The sequence below is a fragment of the Syzygium oleosum genome, unplaced genomic scaffold (assembly GCF_021117445.2).
Source record: "Syzygium oleosum isolate NSW1041296 unplaced genomic scaffold, Sole_v2.1 Sole_v2.12, whole genome shotgun sequence".
Lineage (NCBI taxonomy): Eukaryota > Viridiplantae > Streptophyta > Magnoliopsida > Myrtales > Myrtaceae > Syzygium > Syzygium oleosum.
The window spans coordinates 2,344,298-2,364,674 of NW_026607496.1; the positions used below are offsets into that span (position 1 = coordinate 2,344,298).

A 20,377-nucleotide genomic window follows, 5' to 3' on the forward strand; every position below is an offset into this window, starting at 1 on the left:
CTTCCGTTGATTGAAATTTTTATGTTGGTGTGATTGGAATGGTGTCGCTGACTTGCTTGGGTAGGAGTTAAGCATGACTAATGACGTGGCTTGATTACTTGGTAAAAGTCGTGGCATCTCCATTTGGGTATCAGGTGATGAGGAGAGAAAAAGAGCAATGAATTGGGTGATTTTAGCCGTCTGATGTGTCTCCGTTGAGGTGGCATCGTCCCAAGAGACCAACATCCTGTGGATGGATGTGCCAGCTAAGTACTAGTATATACGTTTGACAATATGGAAATGAGATAATCTGGATTGGATGGATGTGCCAGCTAAGTACTAGTATATACGTTTGACAATATGGAAATGAGATAATCTGGATTGGATGGATGTGCCAGCTAAGTACTAGTATATACGTTTGACAATATGGAAATGAGATAATCTGGATTGATGCATGTATTTACTAACCAAGTTCACTGCAAAATTAATATTGGGTCTAGTCATGGACAGTTGCTTTAGAGCATCAATCATCTGTTGATACAACTTTGGAGAAGCAACTAGCTCACCATCATTAGCGGATAACAAAGTCTTTAAGGCCAACGGAGTAGATACAAGCTTGACCTTAACAAGATCAAACTTGCGTAAAAGGCCATCAGCATGTATGGCTTGAGATAAAAGAGCTCTAAGCCTTAATGCCAAGAAAATAGCAAAGTGATCCAAGATCCTTCATAGCAAATTCCTATGAGAGTTGAGTAATCAAAAACCTTAATAAATAAGCAGTATCACTGGTGACAAGAATATGATCAACATATAGCAGAAGATATAAATGGCCTGAGAAGAAGCATAGACAAATGAAGAAGGATCGGCCTTACTCACCATAAAACCCAAAGATAATAAAAATATGCTAAAGCGATGAAACCATGCACTTGGAACTTGTTTTCCGTAAATGGCTTTCTGGAGACGGCACACGTAATTCGAGAACTCTGGATGAGAGAAACCGAGAGGTTGGCGCATGTAAACTTTCTCATAAGTGATGCCGTGCAAGAAGTCATTCTTAACCTATGGCCCATTATGATGAAATCGTAATAAAGAGAAGAACCCGAATTGTAGTGGGTTTAACAATCGGGCTGAAAGTCCTATCATAAGTCCTATACGGCCAGTTGCTTGAATCCTCCTGCAACAAGGCAAGCTTTCAAGCATTCAACAGCTCCATCGGGTTTTTCCTTAACCTAAAAAACCCATTTACTAACAACTAAATTCTTAAAGAATGACCTTAGAGTAGCAAATTAGTGTTTCTTCGTGAAAAGAATGAGAGAGACTAAAATAATTTCTAGGTTTAAAATTTCCAGATTATAAAATGAGTGAAAAGAGAAGAAACGAAAGTGGAGGAGCTGGGTAAATATGTAGAGAGGAATTGCAGTTCTGATATGGGAGGAATTAGGTCGGGAGATGAGTCAGGTTAGGACATAGTGAGTGGATTCGAAGGGGGAGTCGGTGAAGGCAAAAAAGAATTGGAAGGAGGTTGATTAGGCCGAGAGGAGGAGAGAGGTGGGCTAGGAGGTTGGGCTAGAGAAGTGAAGAGAGGGGTGAATGAGAAGCTTGATGGGACGAAACGAAAGGCGAAGGAGTTGAACTGGAACGTTAGGTTACAAGACTAAAAGTTGAAGGATTTTGTAAAAAGGGAAAATTCCCCTCATCAAATCGAATATGACGACCGATAAAAATACGACCACTTAACTAATCAAGGCAATGATAGCCTTTGTGATTTGACACGTACCTAAGAAATACACTTGGCACGAAATGAGATGCCAGCTTATGAGAGACACGAGACTAAAAAAAAGAATAACAAGCACACCCAAAAACCTAAAAGGACGAGTGATCGAACCAGAACCCAAATAGATGGTGGAAAGGTGAAATATCATATATGACAAGAGTGTGAAGCCAATTAATAGTGTAAATAGCAGCTAGAAGAGTTAATCCAATATGAAAGAGGAATATGAGGATGGATTAATAAGGTTCGAGACATTTCGACTAAGTGTTTGATTTTGCGCTTTGATAGACTATTTTGAAATGGGGTGTCTGGACAAGAAAAGCATTGAATACTACTATTCTCATGTAAGTATGTTTGGAACAAACTGCTGGTATATTCAAATGCCCCATGAGTTTGTAAAAATTTAAAGTTGGCATTGCATAGATTTTCGATAAAACAACAAAAATGATGAAAGTGTTTAAGTACTTCAGATTTATTTTTCATAAAAAAAACCTAAGTGAGCCAAGAGCAGTCATCAATGAATAACACAAAATATTTGAAACCAAATTAGATAAAATTGGACTCATCCATTCATCAAAATGAATTACAACTAAAGAAAAAGAAGTGCGATGACTAACAGACTCTAAAGGCAATCGATGAGATTTGCCCATAGGACAAGACTTACAAGATATCGACTTAAAACTAGAATTGCAAACACGACTGGACACTTGTTTATTAGGATGGTCAAGACGAGCATGCTAGCGAGTGAGTGAAGCAGAGGAAGCCACGACAAGATGCAAGTGAGATGACGCCAATAAGTTGGAAATCGGATATAGACCATGACAAGAATAAGCTTGGAGAAAAACTTTCTCGGTTCATTGATCCTTTGGAAAAAAAAGGATGAACCATTAAAATCGATAGGACATCAATTTTTACGGAAAAGTTGAGTAATTAAGAGAAGATCACGAGCAAGATTAGGGACATGATAAATAAGAGATAACAGCAAAGATCATGAACCAATATGTAAAAAGGCTTTACCGACTTACTTAATAAGCAATAAACAACCATCACCAATCGAGACTTTTGTCAAATCGTAAAAAGGTCTAGGATTTTGGATTTTACCAATGTCACTAGTCATGTGTACCGACGATCTGCTATCAATATACCACATTGGATTACAGGTCTCACCAACAGAGAGAGCTGAAAAGGAGTCTGACATATCAGCGGTGGTGAAAGTGTAGTCGAATCGTTGTTGACATTGTAGTGCAATGGGCCCGGCTTCATTACAAATCAAATAAGGAAAATGAGGTCTAGATCCGAGAATGCCTCTTCAGGTGAATGGGGGAACATAGGGCCTCAAAGCACCACAACGCCGACTTGAGGAGGGGGAGGAGCGATTAGCATAAGGGACCAAGAATTTAATGTGTTTTCCTACTTTTATACCATGTTGATATTTAGAATTAAAAAAAAAGTAACAACAAAGTAGTTATGGTGGTTCAACCCCAATTAGGGTTGTATAACATATATTTTATAGGAGTGATTAATTACACTTGTGATACAGATAAAAACATAATAATATCAAGATCCCATAATACATATAAATTACACATTAATATATCGTATGTGTCGTACGAGACAAACCAGCCCTTCCTAACCATAGTGCCGTTGAGCAAAATGTCATCGTCTTGGCATGCCCTCGTGTCGATATAAACAGGCGAGCAGAGGTGCATGTACTCCAAGATCGCTGCATGTAGATGGTGAATGTCCTTCAGCTCCTCGAAGTTGTACGAGTCTCCAAGATGCTTCCCGTTGTGTTTTCGGATCCTTTGTGAGGTGGCTAGCAAGGATCACCTAGAGGGAGGATGAATAGATGATTTTAAATAATTCTTGACCAATTTAAAGCTGAAGTAAAAGATCAAGAGTAAAGTCTGAATAACATTTAGATTTAAAATAGTTTTTTATAGTAATTATGCAAGTGTGCAATGTAATAAATAAGAGGAGCTTTAATGGATAAGAAAATCTGCACACAAGACGTATAGTGGTTCAGCTTAAATCAAACTTACATCCACTCTCCCATGCTAACAGCCTACTGGCTAGATTCCACGAGATGATCAATCAAGAGATTACAACTATGAGTGACAATCCTCAGTGTATGATAGGTATTACTATCTCACTCAATTACTCTTTTAAGTCTCTCTCAAATGTTACACTTTAATGCTCACGAAAGACAAGTATATAAATTGAAGATCACTCAGACTTTGGAATTCTAGATTCTGGACATTGTCTCTTACTTCTGCTCCTCGGCTCCTGGTCTCCATCTATACTCCTCCACTTTCAATCTAACCGTTGGACAGTTTTTAGAGGTTTGTCTTCTAATCTACCCGTTGGACAAAACTGTATCAAGAAGATTGAGTAGCCGTTGAGGGACAAAATCTGAATCCCATTGAATCTAGTTGTCCATACAACCAAAGTCTTGATTTTCATAAATAGAGCTTCTCCGTTTAGAAAGTAACTTGTCTCGAGATTGATTTGTTAATCATTTAAGATGTTTTATATATTAAATCGTTGCAAAACAATCTTCAAGATTAAGTAAATCAATTCGTTATAATGGGAAATCCAATCATATCACTAACCGTTATATACATTCTGAATTTGTGTCAAGATTGGAACATATGAAGTTCTTCACGTGCAGTGTAAAGTCTGAACCTCTTTATCTGTAGTATAAAGTCTGAACCTCTTTATCTGTGGTATAAAGTCTGAACCTCTTTATCTTCTAAAGTCTGAATCTCTTATTTTGAAGTAATTTCACAATCTGAACAAGATTGTCATATGCTTCTCTTACAAGAATAACTTTCTAAATCAAAATACTTTAAGACATTTATCAGACTTACAAAACACATATTTATAATTTTATTAATTTCAAAATCTATTGGGAAACTTTCTCAACACTTTGCAGCTCACCCCAAATCTTCCCCTCCGCTTGCACGTTGCGAGAGAGTAGCCAAAAGAACCAACTCATGGCTGATGAAGTCGTGTCACGACCCGTAGGGATGAAGCTGATCACAATGTCTTGGAGGAACTTCGTCGTAGCCGAGCCGTCTACTTAGGCCTGTCTATTCGAGTGTAAATATGTCAAATTCAATTTATGAATCCGCGTTGATTCCATCTATTAGCTTGCTTGGTTACTCGAAAATACCAAAACATATCACATTTTTTACCCAACCATAACCGACATACTTTTATTTTTAAAAATATTATACCTCTAAGGAACCTCTACATTAAAATGACCAAATCGCCCCTCCTTGTAAGTTCATTTTAGCATCTTGGTTAGGATTTGAGTGGTTAGGTTTTTAATTGGCTTTGAGCGAGTGTGGGAATTTAGGATTCGTGAGAGAGAGGCATTTATGCAAATAAAACGACATTTTCTTTTTTAGAGACACATGGATAATTAATGTAAATGTGCAAGTAATCTTCAAAGGTAAAGTGTGCACTTCCAAGAGTCAATATATGTAAGTGGTCGTTGGGGAGAATTGTCCAAAAAGTCCTAAACCCGTTGCACTTTTGCCAATTCAGTCATAAACCTTTTAAATTTGTCAATTCAGTCCTAAACCTTTTTACTTCTTGCCAATTGAGTCCATCCAGCCAATTTTGGCCGGCCGGTGTCCGCCATCCGACCAACACTGACGTGGCAATTTTTTAATATTTTTATTTCGAATTTTTTAATATTTTTTTCTTGACTTCTTCCCTCTGGTGACCAGCCAGAGGCGAGGGCCGGCGAGGTCGGCCTCGCCAAATCTGGGCGAGGTCAAGCCTCGCCCAGCCAAGGTGAGGCCGACCTCGCCGTCGCGACCCCTCTCCCTCACCTAGGTCGTGACGGTGAGGTCGGCCTCACCTTGGCTAGGCGAGGCTCGACCTCACCCAGATCTGGTGAGGCCGAGTTGGCCTCGCCTGGTCCTGACGGCTAGGTTGGCCTCGTCTTTGCTGGGCGAGGTGACCTCGCCCAACCAGGGGCTGGCGAGGCTCGCCCTCGCCAGTGACCGGCAGGGACGAGCTTCACAAAAGGCCAGCGAGGTCGACCTCGCCGGCCTCCACCTCTGGCGGGTCCGATGACCGGCTAGAGGAAAGAAGGCCCAAAAGAAAAAAGGAAAAAAAATAAAAAAAAATTGCCACGTCAACTCCGGGCGGCAAAAATTGGCCAGATGGACTCAATTGGCAAGAAGTGAAAAGGTTTATGACTTAATTGGCAAACTTGAAAGGTTTAGGACTGAATTGGCAAAAGTGCAATAGATTTAGGACTTTTTGGACAATTTTCCCGTGGTTGTTGAGTAAAGGATGAGGTATATTTTTAATAATTTACCCTAATATATACATATATATGGACATACGCCACGTTTGTGTATGCAATTATATGAGATTTCACAATTAAACAAAATTAATGTACATTTATTTACTTATTCAAGTACTCTAGCACTAGTTAAAACAAACTCAATTAGCAAATGTGCTAATATGTGCTTCTCTCGACAATTATATGAGCTAAACTCTATCACGCTAACCACTAAACTTCAGCGGACTCTGGCGGTCAGATGACTAAATTTGATTTTAACCAATGAATGCAATAAATGTTCATTTCTTTGCAATTTTTCTAAATTCGACCAATGGTCGGATTTTTTGTACTCCACTTCGGTGTCATGCCGATACCAAATCATCATTTTACTGGAAAGATGGGTCAAATTCAATCAAAGTGTATTAATTGCCAAAGAAATAATAGTACAGTGCATAATTGATTGTGAATTTTGCTCTGTGAAATCTACCGATTATATGAGATTTATTCAACGATAGCCAAGATTGGTGCATTTAAAAAACTGACCAAGTATTTCTTTAACTAAGTCAATTATATGTGTCAAAAATAGAACTTACATTTTGGTGGTCGATGAACCGGGAGGGCAAATCCTCGTGGTCGGTCTCTCTCTTCTCTTCCATTCGTTTCCGTGCAATCCGTGCGATATCATCCCCGAACTCATGGACAATGGCGATCGACTCCCTCAGCCGCCGCTCCGACCCTACGTTGAGCCACCTTTTGACTCTGTGCAATGCCTGGTAGGCGTACATGAACCTTTCAGAGATGAGCATCATGGCATCCTCAAATGCGTGCATGAACTCACCCTCGCCTTGACTAGCGCTGGAGTCGTTGCTGGCTAGGCACACGGGGTCAACGTTGAAGGTAAACTTGCATATATTGTCGAACGCGAACTGCTCCAGAACATCCTCCAAGTTTATGACCCGGCCGGCCTCATCGGTGGCTGTGGCTAGGGCCAGGACGAACCGGGTTTGGATCTCCACGGTCACGTTTCGTATGACAAACTGCCATAGCAACCTCATGTTGAACTCATAGCTCGCTGTCTTACACTGGAGCCTCTAGGGCTCGCCGTCAACATTGAAGATGTCACGGCCAAGGAAGTTGCGTAAGAGGTTGGTGAACAGGTCGCCCTTTAGGTAGTTGTCGAAGTTAGCACGAAGCATTTGCTCAGCGATGACAGGGTTCACGGTGCGGACGTTGAGGGCAACACCGAGGAGGCTGAGGACGACAGTGTTGGCAGGGGTAGAGCGGACCGACACCAGTCGAGAATGTAAGGGTTAACAATAGAACTTAGAGGGAGGTGAATATGTTGTTTTTAAAAGACTTTGACAATTTTGTGGAAATTGGCAAATACTATGCAAACATCAGGTCAAGCTGATATTTCAATTAATATGAATAGGTTGTGTGCTAGTGGAAGTAAGACCGAGAGAAATAAGAGTACACAATGAAATATAGTGATTTGGCTACATCCCCAAGCCTACGTCCATTGTCCACACTAACAGCCACAAGTAAGGCTAAATTGTACTAGTAATCTGCTAGACAAGTTACAACTAGCAAACATCAATCCTATTAGATGATAGATCACACTATCAAGAATCAGGTGTTGCTATCACTCATGTACATTTAATCTTTCACACAATTACAAGAAAGCAAGAACGCTACAATGAGATTGTAAGAGAATAAAACACTTTTTCTCTAAGAATACACAGCTTTAAGCAGATTTCTGAATTTTTTATAATGTGTATCTAACATATGGCCTTCAAGATCTTCTCTTATATAGAAGTGTCTTCAATCTTCCCATTGGAGATGTCTCGTAGAAGTAAGGAGCCGTTAGAGATCCGTTGGTGCTGCTGTCTAGAGATAGAACTACCCATATAGTCATTTGCTAGCTATCCAAAAGTAGCTTATGCTATTGTCCCTTCAATGATGGTTCTGACAAGTCTATCAAAAAGCTTGTTTCCATTACTCTGACGTCTACCAGTTCTTTTGGTGCACATCCCCAGGCAACAACAGTTATGTTGGACTTCTGCGACTGCAACCATCATCAGGAATGATCGTTGCTCGAATGTCACCAATGACATGATATCTCCAACATTGACACAAGCAATGTCAAATGTTTTAATCCATTGGTGCTGATTACGAACAGAATAGATTTGTGATATTTTTCATTCCCGGCTATCACTTCTGTCTTTTATAATCTATCACGAACATAATAAACATTATATTAAGAATAGTTTTGAGATCATCGAAATTCTTTGAAACGTTTCTTCAACAGAAGAAGTGGTGGTGGTTCTTGAGGAAGCCCAGTAAGGCTCTGACCACTTGGTGGTGGGCGAAGCCGGGGAAGGAGAAGGGAGATGGAGATGATGAGGAAGAGGAGGATGGATCCGAGCGAGAGAGAGAGAGAGAGAGAGAGGTGTGATCTTTTAAGGAACTAGTACCGCCGTTTTATTTCTTGTCCTAAACCATGCTAATGCCTATCTGCCAGTGTACGAAGATTTTCATGGATGGCGACTCTGCTTCGTCTTTTTTCTCCCCGTGAGCCATTGACAGCTGAACAACAAGTAGACGTTGACCCAAGAAAGTTAAAATGTCTGGCACGTGAGTCGCAGTAATAGCTCCGCTCAACTCCCGACGAAATATTTACGCTCCGTTCGTTTTGCAAAAAATTAATAATTTAAAAAATAATAATTTAAAGAACCTTATGTATAGCTTCAAAGATATTTCCATAAAAATAATTGCCTATATCGCTCACAATATTGAATGAGCAAATATTATTTTCATCGTTCATGAAAATATTTGGACATAATCTATCGCTGATAATGAAAATATATTTTATTGACTAATTAATTCAAACGATACAAACGATCATTTTCAGAAAAATATTTTTCGAATTTTTCATTTTTCAAGTAATAAGCAGAGCTTGAACTTGAGCTGTAATCCCTTATAGTTCATCTGTAAGGGAATATGACCCAAGCCAAGGTGAAATTGGGCTCGGAAGGACACGCTTGGATGCAGAACAAATGCAAGGCACATTCACAACTCTTTAATCAACGTTTCAACAAATTAGAGAGCGCCTCAGTCAATTACACTGAAAAACTCCGTCAGAGGCCCCATGGTTGCAAATCCCCCTCTTTCAAGAAGAGAGAGGGCCAGCTCGCATTCGTGCCATCCCCACAACCCACGGGCCAATCTCCCCAACGTCTCATGCTTCACTTCTCGAACCCACGCCGGCGCAAAGCTCACGACAAGACCCACCAAACAAGAGATGTAAGCCTTCCAGGTGACGGGGTCGCACCCGAGGGACACGCTCCCCTCCAAAACCCCCGCCAGAAAGTCCATGTGCTCCCCGATGATGTGAGGCCTCCGAGAATACGTCCACGGGGCTGCTCTCATCCTAACGCCGCATGTGAATGCACCTGTCAAGTATACGAAATACGCCATTCCATATCCCTCAAACATACGGGATGCAAAACTTCCCTCACCGTGTTTCTCTTCCCGAATTGTGAGGAGCCAGGTTGGAATGGTGTCCCGGATCAGTTCTTGGGCAAGATGCATCCCACCCGCCGAGCACAAGAGGCAGGCACCTAACAAAGCCACTTCCTTTATCCGGGCAGCCACAAGGGACAAGGATGCCTGACCAGATTTCAAACGGGCAGAACTTGTCTCGGCGCATCGGGTGGCTAATTTGGAACCATATTCGACCACTAGCGTTATGATTGTGTCACTAAGGTATCGCTTGTCCTGGATGGACCTACAAGAGCGTAGATAAAAAAATCCCGGAGCTATGGAAGGACGAACGCCAAGGGCTGAAATCTTGTTGCCCAGCAGACCATTTAAGCAAGGTTGATTAGTCAATAGACGGTTTAAATCATCGAGCGGTCCAAGAAACGATGCAAAGCAACTCCTAACGAGCTGGGCAAGGGCTTCTTTGTTTTGTAGGAAAACAGAACGAGAAGATGACACAACAATGAAGTCATGCCACCGTCGAACCTTTTGCGCCCACAGAGAACCAATTATGGGCATGCTAGGCCAAGAGCAATATAGTGCGCAATTCTCCATAGCTGGTCCAGCAACAGCATGGATGTACTCAAGGCTCTTGTCAAGTTTAAAAGTGATGGTTAAACTAACCAGAGCAGCCATCGGAAGCGGAAGCATTGGCGCGACACCTACAAATCAAGCAGTCAAAGAGTTACTAAAAGGCGTGTACCAACCAATCATCTGATGCAAAATACTCTTTAAGAGACGGTAGGAAGTTCGAGTACACATGCATTCATACTGGCTTTCATATGTATAAATAGAGACCACCAAAACCACCGAAGGGCCACAAAAAGCAAGAGAAAAGTTTCAAATCCGAAATAAACAGGATGTAGAGGAGCCCCCACAATCAAATACATGTCCAGTGTATCCCCAAAACACAAACATGGATTGCCATTTACCTGAGAACTCCATGGGGAGCACATAGCTGCCAACATGCAAGTCGAAACACCCCTCTCTCAAGTCACAAATCAGAAATAAAAAACATAATTTAATCTAACTAATCAATGTAGACAGTATGCATTAATTGCTGTAATTGAGTATGTAACAATTCATCATGAACAAGAAAGTTTCCAGAACCAGAGTAGTTCCTCCTTTCCCCTTACTAACTGGATGTATGCATATGACAGCATGAACAACAAAGCATCTTGTACAAATTTGACAAATGTTAAAACACGGTTGTCTACCAGAGGGATAACTTGGTGTATTGACGCCTGCAGCTGCAAGGATTTCTTTCATCTCAGATTCAATTGATCGAATAGTTTGCGTTGGACTAGGCCAGTCAATTCCATTCATTGGAACCAGCCCCCAAATACCACGGGTGACTTCTGCAGAGAAATAGCTAATAATGGCGGCTAGTGATGCAGGTAGAAAGTCAACTAGGTCCCTCAGACCTGCGAGCGAGAATTGTTTCTTCAGAACTGATTTATTCTATACCCATTTCTTCTACACAAGTTCACAACTTTAAAGCTAACCTGTGGTCAGGTCCCGCGACGAAAGCCTCCCATAGGCACAGGCAGTTAAAATTGCTTCCAGGACAAAAGGAATAGCTTCCAACACTTCCCATGCACAAAGCACGGGTCTCTGATAAGGTTCCTCTCCAGCAGATGGTGGGGACCCACCCAGGCTGCTGTTTGTCGGTGTTGTTAAAGAATTACGGGATGAGGAGGTACTTCTAGTTCTAGTCATTTTCCAGTAAATCATACTAAGAATTTTGTTCGCAACCTGATGGACAGGACTACCACTACAGAGGCCAGAAAGTGGTGATGCTATACAAATTTTGTTTTGACAATACCAAGCTCGTAATCTCGGGTAGTTATCAATATATACAGGTTCATCTGATGTAGAAAAATTCTGATTCATACTGGAGTTCACTTCACTCAGAGGAGCAGAATCATGTGACGCTAATGATTTGCGGCTGTTGTGCAAAAGCATAAGATACTCCAAAGTTAGCTCAGCTCCAATAGCTCCTCCTTCATTCGGTGGCTTATAGAATTTCCATAGACGGAGAAGAAAGAGAAATGCAGCAGAGAAAACCATGTAGACAGAGGGCTCCTCGCTGGTTCGAGATTCACAGCTTGACAAAGGATTTAGTGAACCATATACCTCACAAAGGGGCATCAAAGCTGCAGCAACTTCAGGAACCTGAATTTATGAAAATCAACTAAAGCATCTAGATTTCAAGTTGAAATGGGTGGTTTTAATAATAAAAAAAATTCAGTGTATGAGTCAATATATAATTAGCAGCAGTGGCAACAGATTAAATGGACGGCTGATCATGAAACAAATGCAAACCTATTATTCCTAGCCAAAAAGTACAATACCTGGACTCACACAAGGTACATAAACCAAAGACTCTAATCCTGCGAAAACCAGAAACGCAGGCATAACTTTAGTAAAATAGGAAAGTAATAATAAACTCTAGGATCAGAATTCAATCTTTAAAAAAATAATTATAATAAGATTGCTGAGCTAAGGGTGCATTTACACCAGGAAAGTTTAAATCCGTTAGAATCTAGCTCAAATATTATCTTTGACTGAATATGTGAAAACTAGTAACAATAGTAGAAATGAACTTCCTCAACTGGATATTCAATGTTGATGATTAAATAAACAATATGAAGATCTTCTCTGATTTAGAAGATGCCATTCAAAATCCAAAACAAAAACAAAAACAAAAACTATACATTGCCGGGCATTCGTTCTGATATACACAACATCAAAATCAAAAGACGTTAAAAAATAAAATAATCAAGTTAACATGACACCAGAATAGTATGAATTATCACACCAATTGCTATGTCAAGTTCCCTGGAGGCCAATAAAGATTAATTACAAAAATTAGACAATACTAAGATTTGTGCTGATATAGATGGCATCAACATTGCAAAAAATTGACAAACCATAAAGTAATAAAGCTAATATTACACAGAGAATTGTTTGAATTATGGTGCCAATTGCTCCACCATTCACAGTATATGTAGGACTGAATATATGCCGCAGTATTGTGCGAAAATAACTCCACAATCAGAAGTATAACTTACCACCCCATGCAAGGAAAGTATATGAACAGTATCAACTGAGGAAGCTCCAAATAGAAGAGCACTTAGCATGGGCATGTAATCCACGAAATGAGACTGCGATCCATTATGACCTGCAGGCACGGGAGGAGAAAGAAGCTTGACCACAAATTTCACCACGTGTTCCTGCCAAAGAGAAAAAGAAAAATCATACGCTGACAAAGTAGCTTTTCATGGACAGATGGGTCCAGCACAATCAACTGGATTTCTTCCTAAGTTCATAAATAGATACACCAATAAGGTTCTAAACTGCAGAATCTGTAACTTGAAAAAGACACAGAGTGAGGTTCAACATGGAGCTAAATTTTTTCTATGGCTTTTGTTGACATCAGATGTTCGTACTCCATAAAGCTCACGAGCAAAGATTAAAGGACAGCAAAAGAAGAAAACTGAAAAAAAAAAAAATAGTCAGTGTTGGTAATTCCACAAACATCTCCCTACCACAAAACAAATGCATAGTTCAGTCAGAAGGCTATAACCTAAGCAAGTAATGCAACAATTTATGGAAGCCACCACTGAAAATAATCAGAAACCTCGACATAATTTAGTGAGGTGAGACCTGAATGTTCCATCCGCGACTAAGAGATGCACTGCATAAAATCCTTGCAGCAGCTGATTTCTCCTCATTTGACCCATTCAACGCAACATAATATAATTTTTCTGCCTCTGCAAAACTTGAACAAACAAAGAAAAAGAGAATTAACCATAGCACCTGAGGTGATCTCCTCTTTCATTTTGTTTCACATGACATCAGTTCCTCTATTTATTTTCTTCCTTGTATAAAAGTCAGGTAAAGTAAATTGCAACATCTTTTCTGATACCTGGTAGCTGGAGTTGCAGCTAGTGAACTTATTAAAGAGGCAGTTAGTGCACCGCCTTCCATAAAAGCTGACCAAGGAGACATTTCTTTCTTTGATGAATCAGGGATTGACAATACAGAAGTGGGCACATAACCGGGCCAGAAGTATGCAGATGTGTCCATTAGTCTTCTTGCAATGCAAGCTTCCACTATTAAGTGCCTCATATTACCACCTGAAAAGCACTAGAGGTAAGCACCGAAATCACGGGTTGATATTCTCAAATTAGCTATTAGACATGTACAGCATTACCACATTTTACCAAAACATCATCATCCCCTAAACCAATGCTATCATTCCCCTTCATTTGTTTAGAAGAAGAATTTGCTGCTTTTGCAGCTGCACTGTTAGCTGCATCTTGGACTAGTTCTGGCGGGTGCAAGATACCAGAAAATTGTCCCAGCAACTGAAGGGAGGATATAAGCCCATTTCTCCTTAATCCATAGACTTTCTCATCTATCCTGTGTCCATGCCCTGGATCCAAAAGACTAGACACACACGGATCACAAGAGGAGGTGGAACTCAAATCGATGTCATCCATCAGAACACCAGCGATTGCCAAGGGGACAATACACAAAAGGATGCAAAGACGGGCCTCCAGATGTGGAATAGGACCTTCAGGAGGATCACGTTCCTACAATTATAAATGAAATTTTGAAGTATCAGCTGTACTGCACGTTATAAGGGACGGAATTAATGAGATCGACTTAACTCTTTGCACAAGACGAAGGGCAGAAAGCCAGAGCGCTAAGAACGTTTCCTGCCAACTTGCCCGATTTAAGGCTTGGAGAGAAAATATTAATTCTGCAATTTGATATAAAGAGTAGAATCCAATTAATCCTCCTAATTTTAAAGGATACTTCATGTCTCCCTAGTGGAGAAACAGCGAAAGATGAAGCACTAAATATACAAGCTTAAGAAAAACTCTTCGAGGTCACCTGTAAGTATAGCAGTCGCTGAGGTTAGAGGAAGTAGTCTTCCATCCATTGCAGTCTCCATGTATAAATCAAAAGGTGCCCAACATGCAGACAGCGCAGATCCAGAGTCAGAGCAGGGTACACTCTTGATCGATCTGATGTCAAGAAACATCCCAATGAAACTCCTCTTTAAGTCAGATTCAAAAGCCAAAACTTTCCGGATATTGGAAGACAATCTTGCCAGAACCTCCTTTGCAGAAATTAAATTTGGTGATGGTAACTTGCAGGTTTCAAGAAACTGCAGCCTCTGAAGGAGCCCATTGAATTTATCAGGCCTATCAGAGAGGAAAAGAAAACCAAAAATGTTGTCAACCAGACTGACACAATCAAATCCCATGGTATAATAAGATTAGTAGCTTATGTTTATAACAAGTGTAAGATCATGCAAGATCATTAAGCACAGCCAGGTCTACAACACCACCACCATACACACTTGGTCATCCATAACCATCAGAAATCAATGACCCATAAAAATAAGGTGTCTTCATCTGATGCATCAAAGAGTACAGAGACCAATATGCCATTTATAGAATGGAAGCAACTACGCACTATGCGGCTATACAATGTGATTAGACGAGAACAATGGAACAATGCACATCGTCATTAATCTGGTATTCCATCAGAAACATTGTCTTAGACCACATTCTTGCATAAAGCCTTCTCATTGTGTTCCACTTTGGTTATCTAAGATTGAGAAAATTCTAGAAAAATAGCACTTGTTCACAGTAGTAAAATGATCAACGTAACTATGCTACATTCTACTAGTCATAGTGGAGAACATATACACAGAAATAGTAGCTAGTAGAAGATAACATCACCAGTAACAGGTTAACAGTTATGTCTCGAAAAACAGGCTGAAAAGTTGTTTGGACTAAAAGGCACACATTGTGAATAATGTGCATACTGAGAGTTAAATTGTACACTAAAAAGTCTAAGACACCTACATATTTTAAAGGATATGAAGCTGTTGCAGAAAATAAAAGACAGATCTCCCTAAAATCATTTAGAGAGACGAAAAGTTAGAGACAGAGTAGGAAAAGAATGCCAGTGCTTACATATTCATGTGAACAAGGCGAAGCAAAGCTAAAGCCTTCCTGCTTCGTGTTAGGTTCTCTAACACCTCCATGGCAATAAGTGAATTCAAGTTCCTTATGTATTCACGGTGCCCACTTCTCTTGTTATCTGGACTGCCTCTTATATCTACATTCCTTTGGTGGTGCTCCATGCTTCCAAATGAACCACTCAGTCCGCCCATAGCTGTAATTTGTAATCCCCAATCCTCCATGGTGCTATCTATCAAACTAACTATAGTGCTGAAGAAGAAAATCACTAATGTATGACCAAGCTCCCCCACATTGATCCCATAAATTCGGGAGAGCTGAAGATTGGCATCAATAGCTCTTACAATCCTGCACACTTTTATAGGTGTTCTGTTAGCATTTTCCATGCACCAAAAACCACTATAATTGGTACTACTTTCAAAATTCAAAAACAATGTGAGCTGATGACAAGCGGCAAAACAAGGCTAGAAGATAATGATTTTGCTCCATGTGGCACCCTCCCAATTAATTTATTCAGCAATGGCTAGAAAGCAAATTTGTTATATAAAGCACCTCGTGCTACAAGGTTGAGGAAAATGAATAGAATCAATCCAGGTCAACCTTTGCTTCAATGCAGAAAGCTACGTCTTTTCTTATGCATCCAATCATTATCTACTTCCACATTCTCCTTCTAGTCCTTAATATTAGAAGCAGAAAAACTAGGGAGACTATGCTCAGGAAAATAAAAATCTGCTTTTCTGTGAAGGAAACTTGCATAAAGCTCCAAGGAAAATCTAGATAATGAACAAAAAACCTGCTTGTGAAGCTACATATAAATACTGAGAGTACTGCATGAAGTGATTCCTTCAAGCATCTCATGAACAGTGAATCGATATCATGCATGATCCGGAGATTCTCTTCAGTTGCGTATCCATGCAATGAAGAAACTCAAAGCATAATTATTATCAGCATGACCAAGTAAGCACTTCAAGTGCATTCTTCCATCCTAATCATCAACAAAGTGTGCCACAACCATTTTGATGTCTCCAACTTTGAGTGCTGCAAAAAGGGACATTGAGAAACCATACCACCCTTTATCTAAACACAAGTGAACTCTTTAAAAAGGGACAAGTACACCGAAAGTTATAAATCTTATCTTATATAAAGTGCGTAATTAAGTGCTAAAACTTTCAATTGCTGCAATCAACACCTAAACATTCTTGACAAAGGAAAAAGTGGACAAGTCAAGGGGCCATCAAATATTCTGATGTATCCGGCATAATGACCTCTAAATTGCCATATAAATAGTTTTTTCCACCAATGTAGACATTCTCCAGCAGAACAACAATGCACTTATTCAAAATTCATAAAGTAGTTGCGTCAACTAAACGATTTACAACTTGATCGCATTCCGCAGGTGAGTTGAGGACTACCCATGAACTTTTTGCCTAAAATAAATAACAATTAAAACTACTTCGGTCGTGGATTCAGCAAGTGTAACATCATGAATGAAGGTAATAAATCTAGTATTCCGCTAACTAAAAGTTGAAATCAAGAAACTAAAACTTACTTGTCTCTGGAAGCCTTTGAGGGAACATCTTCAAAGGAAAATGTATATCTAGCTAAGAGTTCGAGATAGAGTCTGTATGCTTCTGGTTGAGCCTGCCGACAGGAGAGGACCCTGTTGCAAATGTGGGGTTAGGGACAAGAAGCTTCTGCGGAAAACGCAAGATAGAGAGTCCAAACTCTGCTATACATCAGTTACAAACACGACTTAACAATCGCAGGCACATAGAAACAACCGCCCCCCACTGAACTCCACAAAGCGAGCGAGCGAGCGAGAGAGAGAGAGAGAGAGAGAGAGAGAGAGAGAGAGAGAGAGAGAGAGAGAGAGGCGTACCTGGGAGTGAGGAGACAGAGGGCGTGGAGGGAGGAGATGAGGCGGGAGGCCATGGCGTGGTCGAGCAACTTCCAGAGGGACGGCTCCCCGAAGTTGGAGGAGAGGTGCGACACGAGGACCTGCCCCAGCTCGGCGCTCGGCAGCTCGAGCCCCCGGGCGACGGCGCAACTGGCGACCTCCGCCGACCACGCGGCCGGAGCCTCCCCCCTCGCTCGGCACCGCTTCATCGCCTCCGACACCAGCCCCTCGAACTCCCCCGCCTCCGCGCCCCCGCCGCCGCCGCCGCCGGAACCGGCGCCGCCGCTCTCGCTTCCCATCGCTCCGCCGCTCGCGCTCGCCGCAGGGGAGAGCCTACGGAGTAGATGGAGTGAGGGAGACGAGGTAGGTGAGTCGGTGCATGGGGGGGAAGGCGAAGGGGAGGTGATGCCATTTCGGTGGTCGTTTTGATGTAGGCGTATCGGACGGTCGAGATCTGTTGAGCATCGATTCTACGGTCCACAAATTATAATCTCTAGCTGTATCACTATTAATAATGCACAAATATTAAATATATATAAGAGAGTTTAATTTGAATTACAAACAATGGAAATTGTTGTAAGATGAAAAGGATTGGATCCAAATTTAATATTTATGAAATTCTTATGGGGCAATAGTATTATTATGTTGATCCTTTGAAATTATCGTTCATAATGCTTTCATTTACGGCAGCCGAGAATGTATTAGAGAATTCTTTAGGTCAAATTTCTAGATCGAAAGTGGTTTTGGATTTTCTTAATTATATAGCTTGAGGCGATTAATTAATTAAAACTATAAAAATCTATTTAGTTAATTCACTTATCCAATACAAATTGTGTTTATTTTGGCTTAAGAAATTTTAAAAGGAATTTTTTTACTTTTCCATCAAAATGAAGAATATTATCGAAAATATGATATTGAAAAAAAAATCTACATATTTCATCTAAACACATCTTTAAATGTTTCGAGCATTTTTTATTATAAAATAATAAAATGCGTGCGTCGTAAAATTTTTAAAAAGCATAAATAAAAAAAATATAATAGCCACTCCACACTCTGTAATTAATGGATTACAATGGGGATTCGATCTACTTTTCTATAAAAATAGAAATGGTACAACACATGGCAACGATACGGCGTTCGAAAGGTTATCTCGTGTGCGCCACATCAGTTAATTAAAGAATTTAGTGAACACCTTATAAAGTGTATTAAAATTTGTTAACCTGAATACTTGATGAATTACAATTTTTTTTTTCGAAATTTACTTGTTTGACGCCATAAATAAAATTCTCTCCATTATAGAAACGACCCAGGGAGCTGACATCATATCAATTTGATCTCTCTATATGAACTTCTAACGATAATAATTATCGCCCATTAATGGAATTAGCAAAGTATACTTTTCCTTATTAATTTACACTTTTTCCAAAAAAAAAATAAATAAGAAATCTCTAACGTCTACCGAAAATATAAGTGAACTTAATTATTTTTACAACAGGACATTCGAACCTTTCGACTTGATTAATTCTCGCTGATGTAATCGAACCATCTCGACCGCTCGAACCATCCCCCTCCATTCGATGACAAGGCGTGATCCGAACTTGGGTTTTTCTCTCGTTCGGATCAGACATAGAATCACTCGGCCGGGACTCCAGAGGTTCGACTCGTTCTAGATGAGTCTAGAAGATTGGTCTCGTATTCAACCATTCCCCACGAACCAACTTTCCATCTTCTTCTTCGTTTCCTAGTGATCTAATTCCCAAAGCTACAACAGGCAGAATGGATAGGTGAGGTATGATATGAGCTCGCTCTCATCACATGGACCACTCTCTGTTGTGTGGTGGTAGCTGAAGGAGTCACCAGCACGTTAGCTAATCATCTGGTTGTGGCCTGCTGCTGCTGCTGCTGCTTCACGTTGCACTTGTAAACCTGCATCTGCATGACAAGGTTTGCAGGTGGGGTGCCTACCTCTCTTCCATGCACGTCTACCTAACCACGAAGACAACTCGCTTGCCAACTTGGGCTGGCATTCATACATTAGCCCGTGTCGATTTCTCTCTTCTCGTGTCGCGTTCGTTCGAGCTATACACGCTTGGGCCCACGTGATTCGGTCGAATTCGCCTGTGTAAACGCGATGTCGCATGACCAGGGGAAGGAAGGGGATTTCGCGGGTTATCGATCAGGTTAGAATAGGCACGGGCACAGCGTGTAGCATTTTTCCAATCAACGTTATTTAGAACCTAAAAAGTTTTTAAAATTTTGTTAACATGAAAAAGAAAATAAGTTAATACTACGAAAAATCCCATACTGATATACGTGTAACAAATTTACCACAATCTAATTTTTTTGACAATCGAAAAAAAAAATAGTATAGTGCATTATGGTGATTAAAATCTAATTTAATGATATGATTGTGAATTTTGCATAAATTTAAGGGTAAATACCATCGAAAACCCTAAATTATGCTCACTGTGACACATTTAGCCTAATTTTTTTCTCTGACACCAAAAACCCTAAATTGTACCTGCATGTCACATTTATCATCTATAAAAAATCTGCCTATATGGATGCTAGAAAGCAAATGGTGTTGCCATAATGCCAACGTAGCTTAAGTAAAAAATCACCTAACGGAACATTAACGGATGGTAAATGTGTAACATAGATACAAGTTGTCACAAAAAAGTTTAAGGTAAATGTGTCAGAGTTGGCATATTTTAAAATTCTTGATATCACAAAAAAAGTTCAGGATAAATGTGTCAAAGTGGACATAATTTTAATTTTTTTGTACCTTTTTCCCTAGATTTGATGTCAGTCCGTGATATCTCCTGATTATATGAGATTTATTCAACGATGGCCAAGATTGGTGCACCGAGAAAGGCCCTTGA

General features: G+C 40.3%; 1 protein-coding gene and 1 pseudogene across 1 annotated transcript; both read right to left on the reverse strand.

The window, feature by feature from the left end:
- Positions 1 to 661: 661 nt before the first annotated feature.
- LOC115677036 (cytochrome P450 CYP94D108-like) lies at positions 662 to 7,573 on the reverse strand (annotated as a pseudogene).
- Positions 7,574 to 9,099: 1,526 nt separating this feature from the next.
- On the reverse strand, positions 9,100 to 19,530 carry LOC115677177 (mediator of RNA polymerase II transcription subunit 33A-like). Its single transcript, XM_056316659.1, has 13 exons — positions 19,461 to 19,530; positions 17,478 to 17,949; positions 17,148 to 17,258; positions 15,593 to 15,946; positions 14,499 to 14,812; positions 14,273 to 14,364; positions 13,813 to 14,194; positions 13,525 to 13,735; positions 13,263 to 13,377; positions 12,668 to 12,829; positions 11,099 to 11,768; positions 10,811 to 11,017; positions 9,100 to 10,255 (listed from the first exon to the last, which is right to left on the reverse strand). The coding sequence occupies exons 1-13, from the start codon at positions 19,528 to 19,530 to the stop codon at positions 9,165 to 9,167; spliced, it is 4,251 nt and encodes a 1,416-aa protein (XP_056172634.1). The 3' UTR covers positions 9,100 to 9,164.
- Between the last annotated feature and the right edge of the window lie 847 nt (positions 19,531 to 20,377).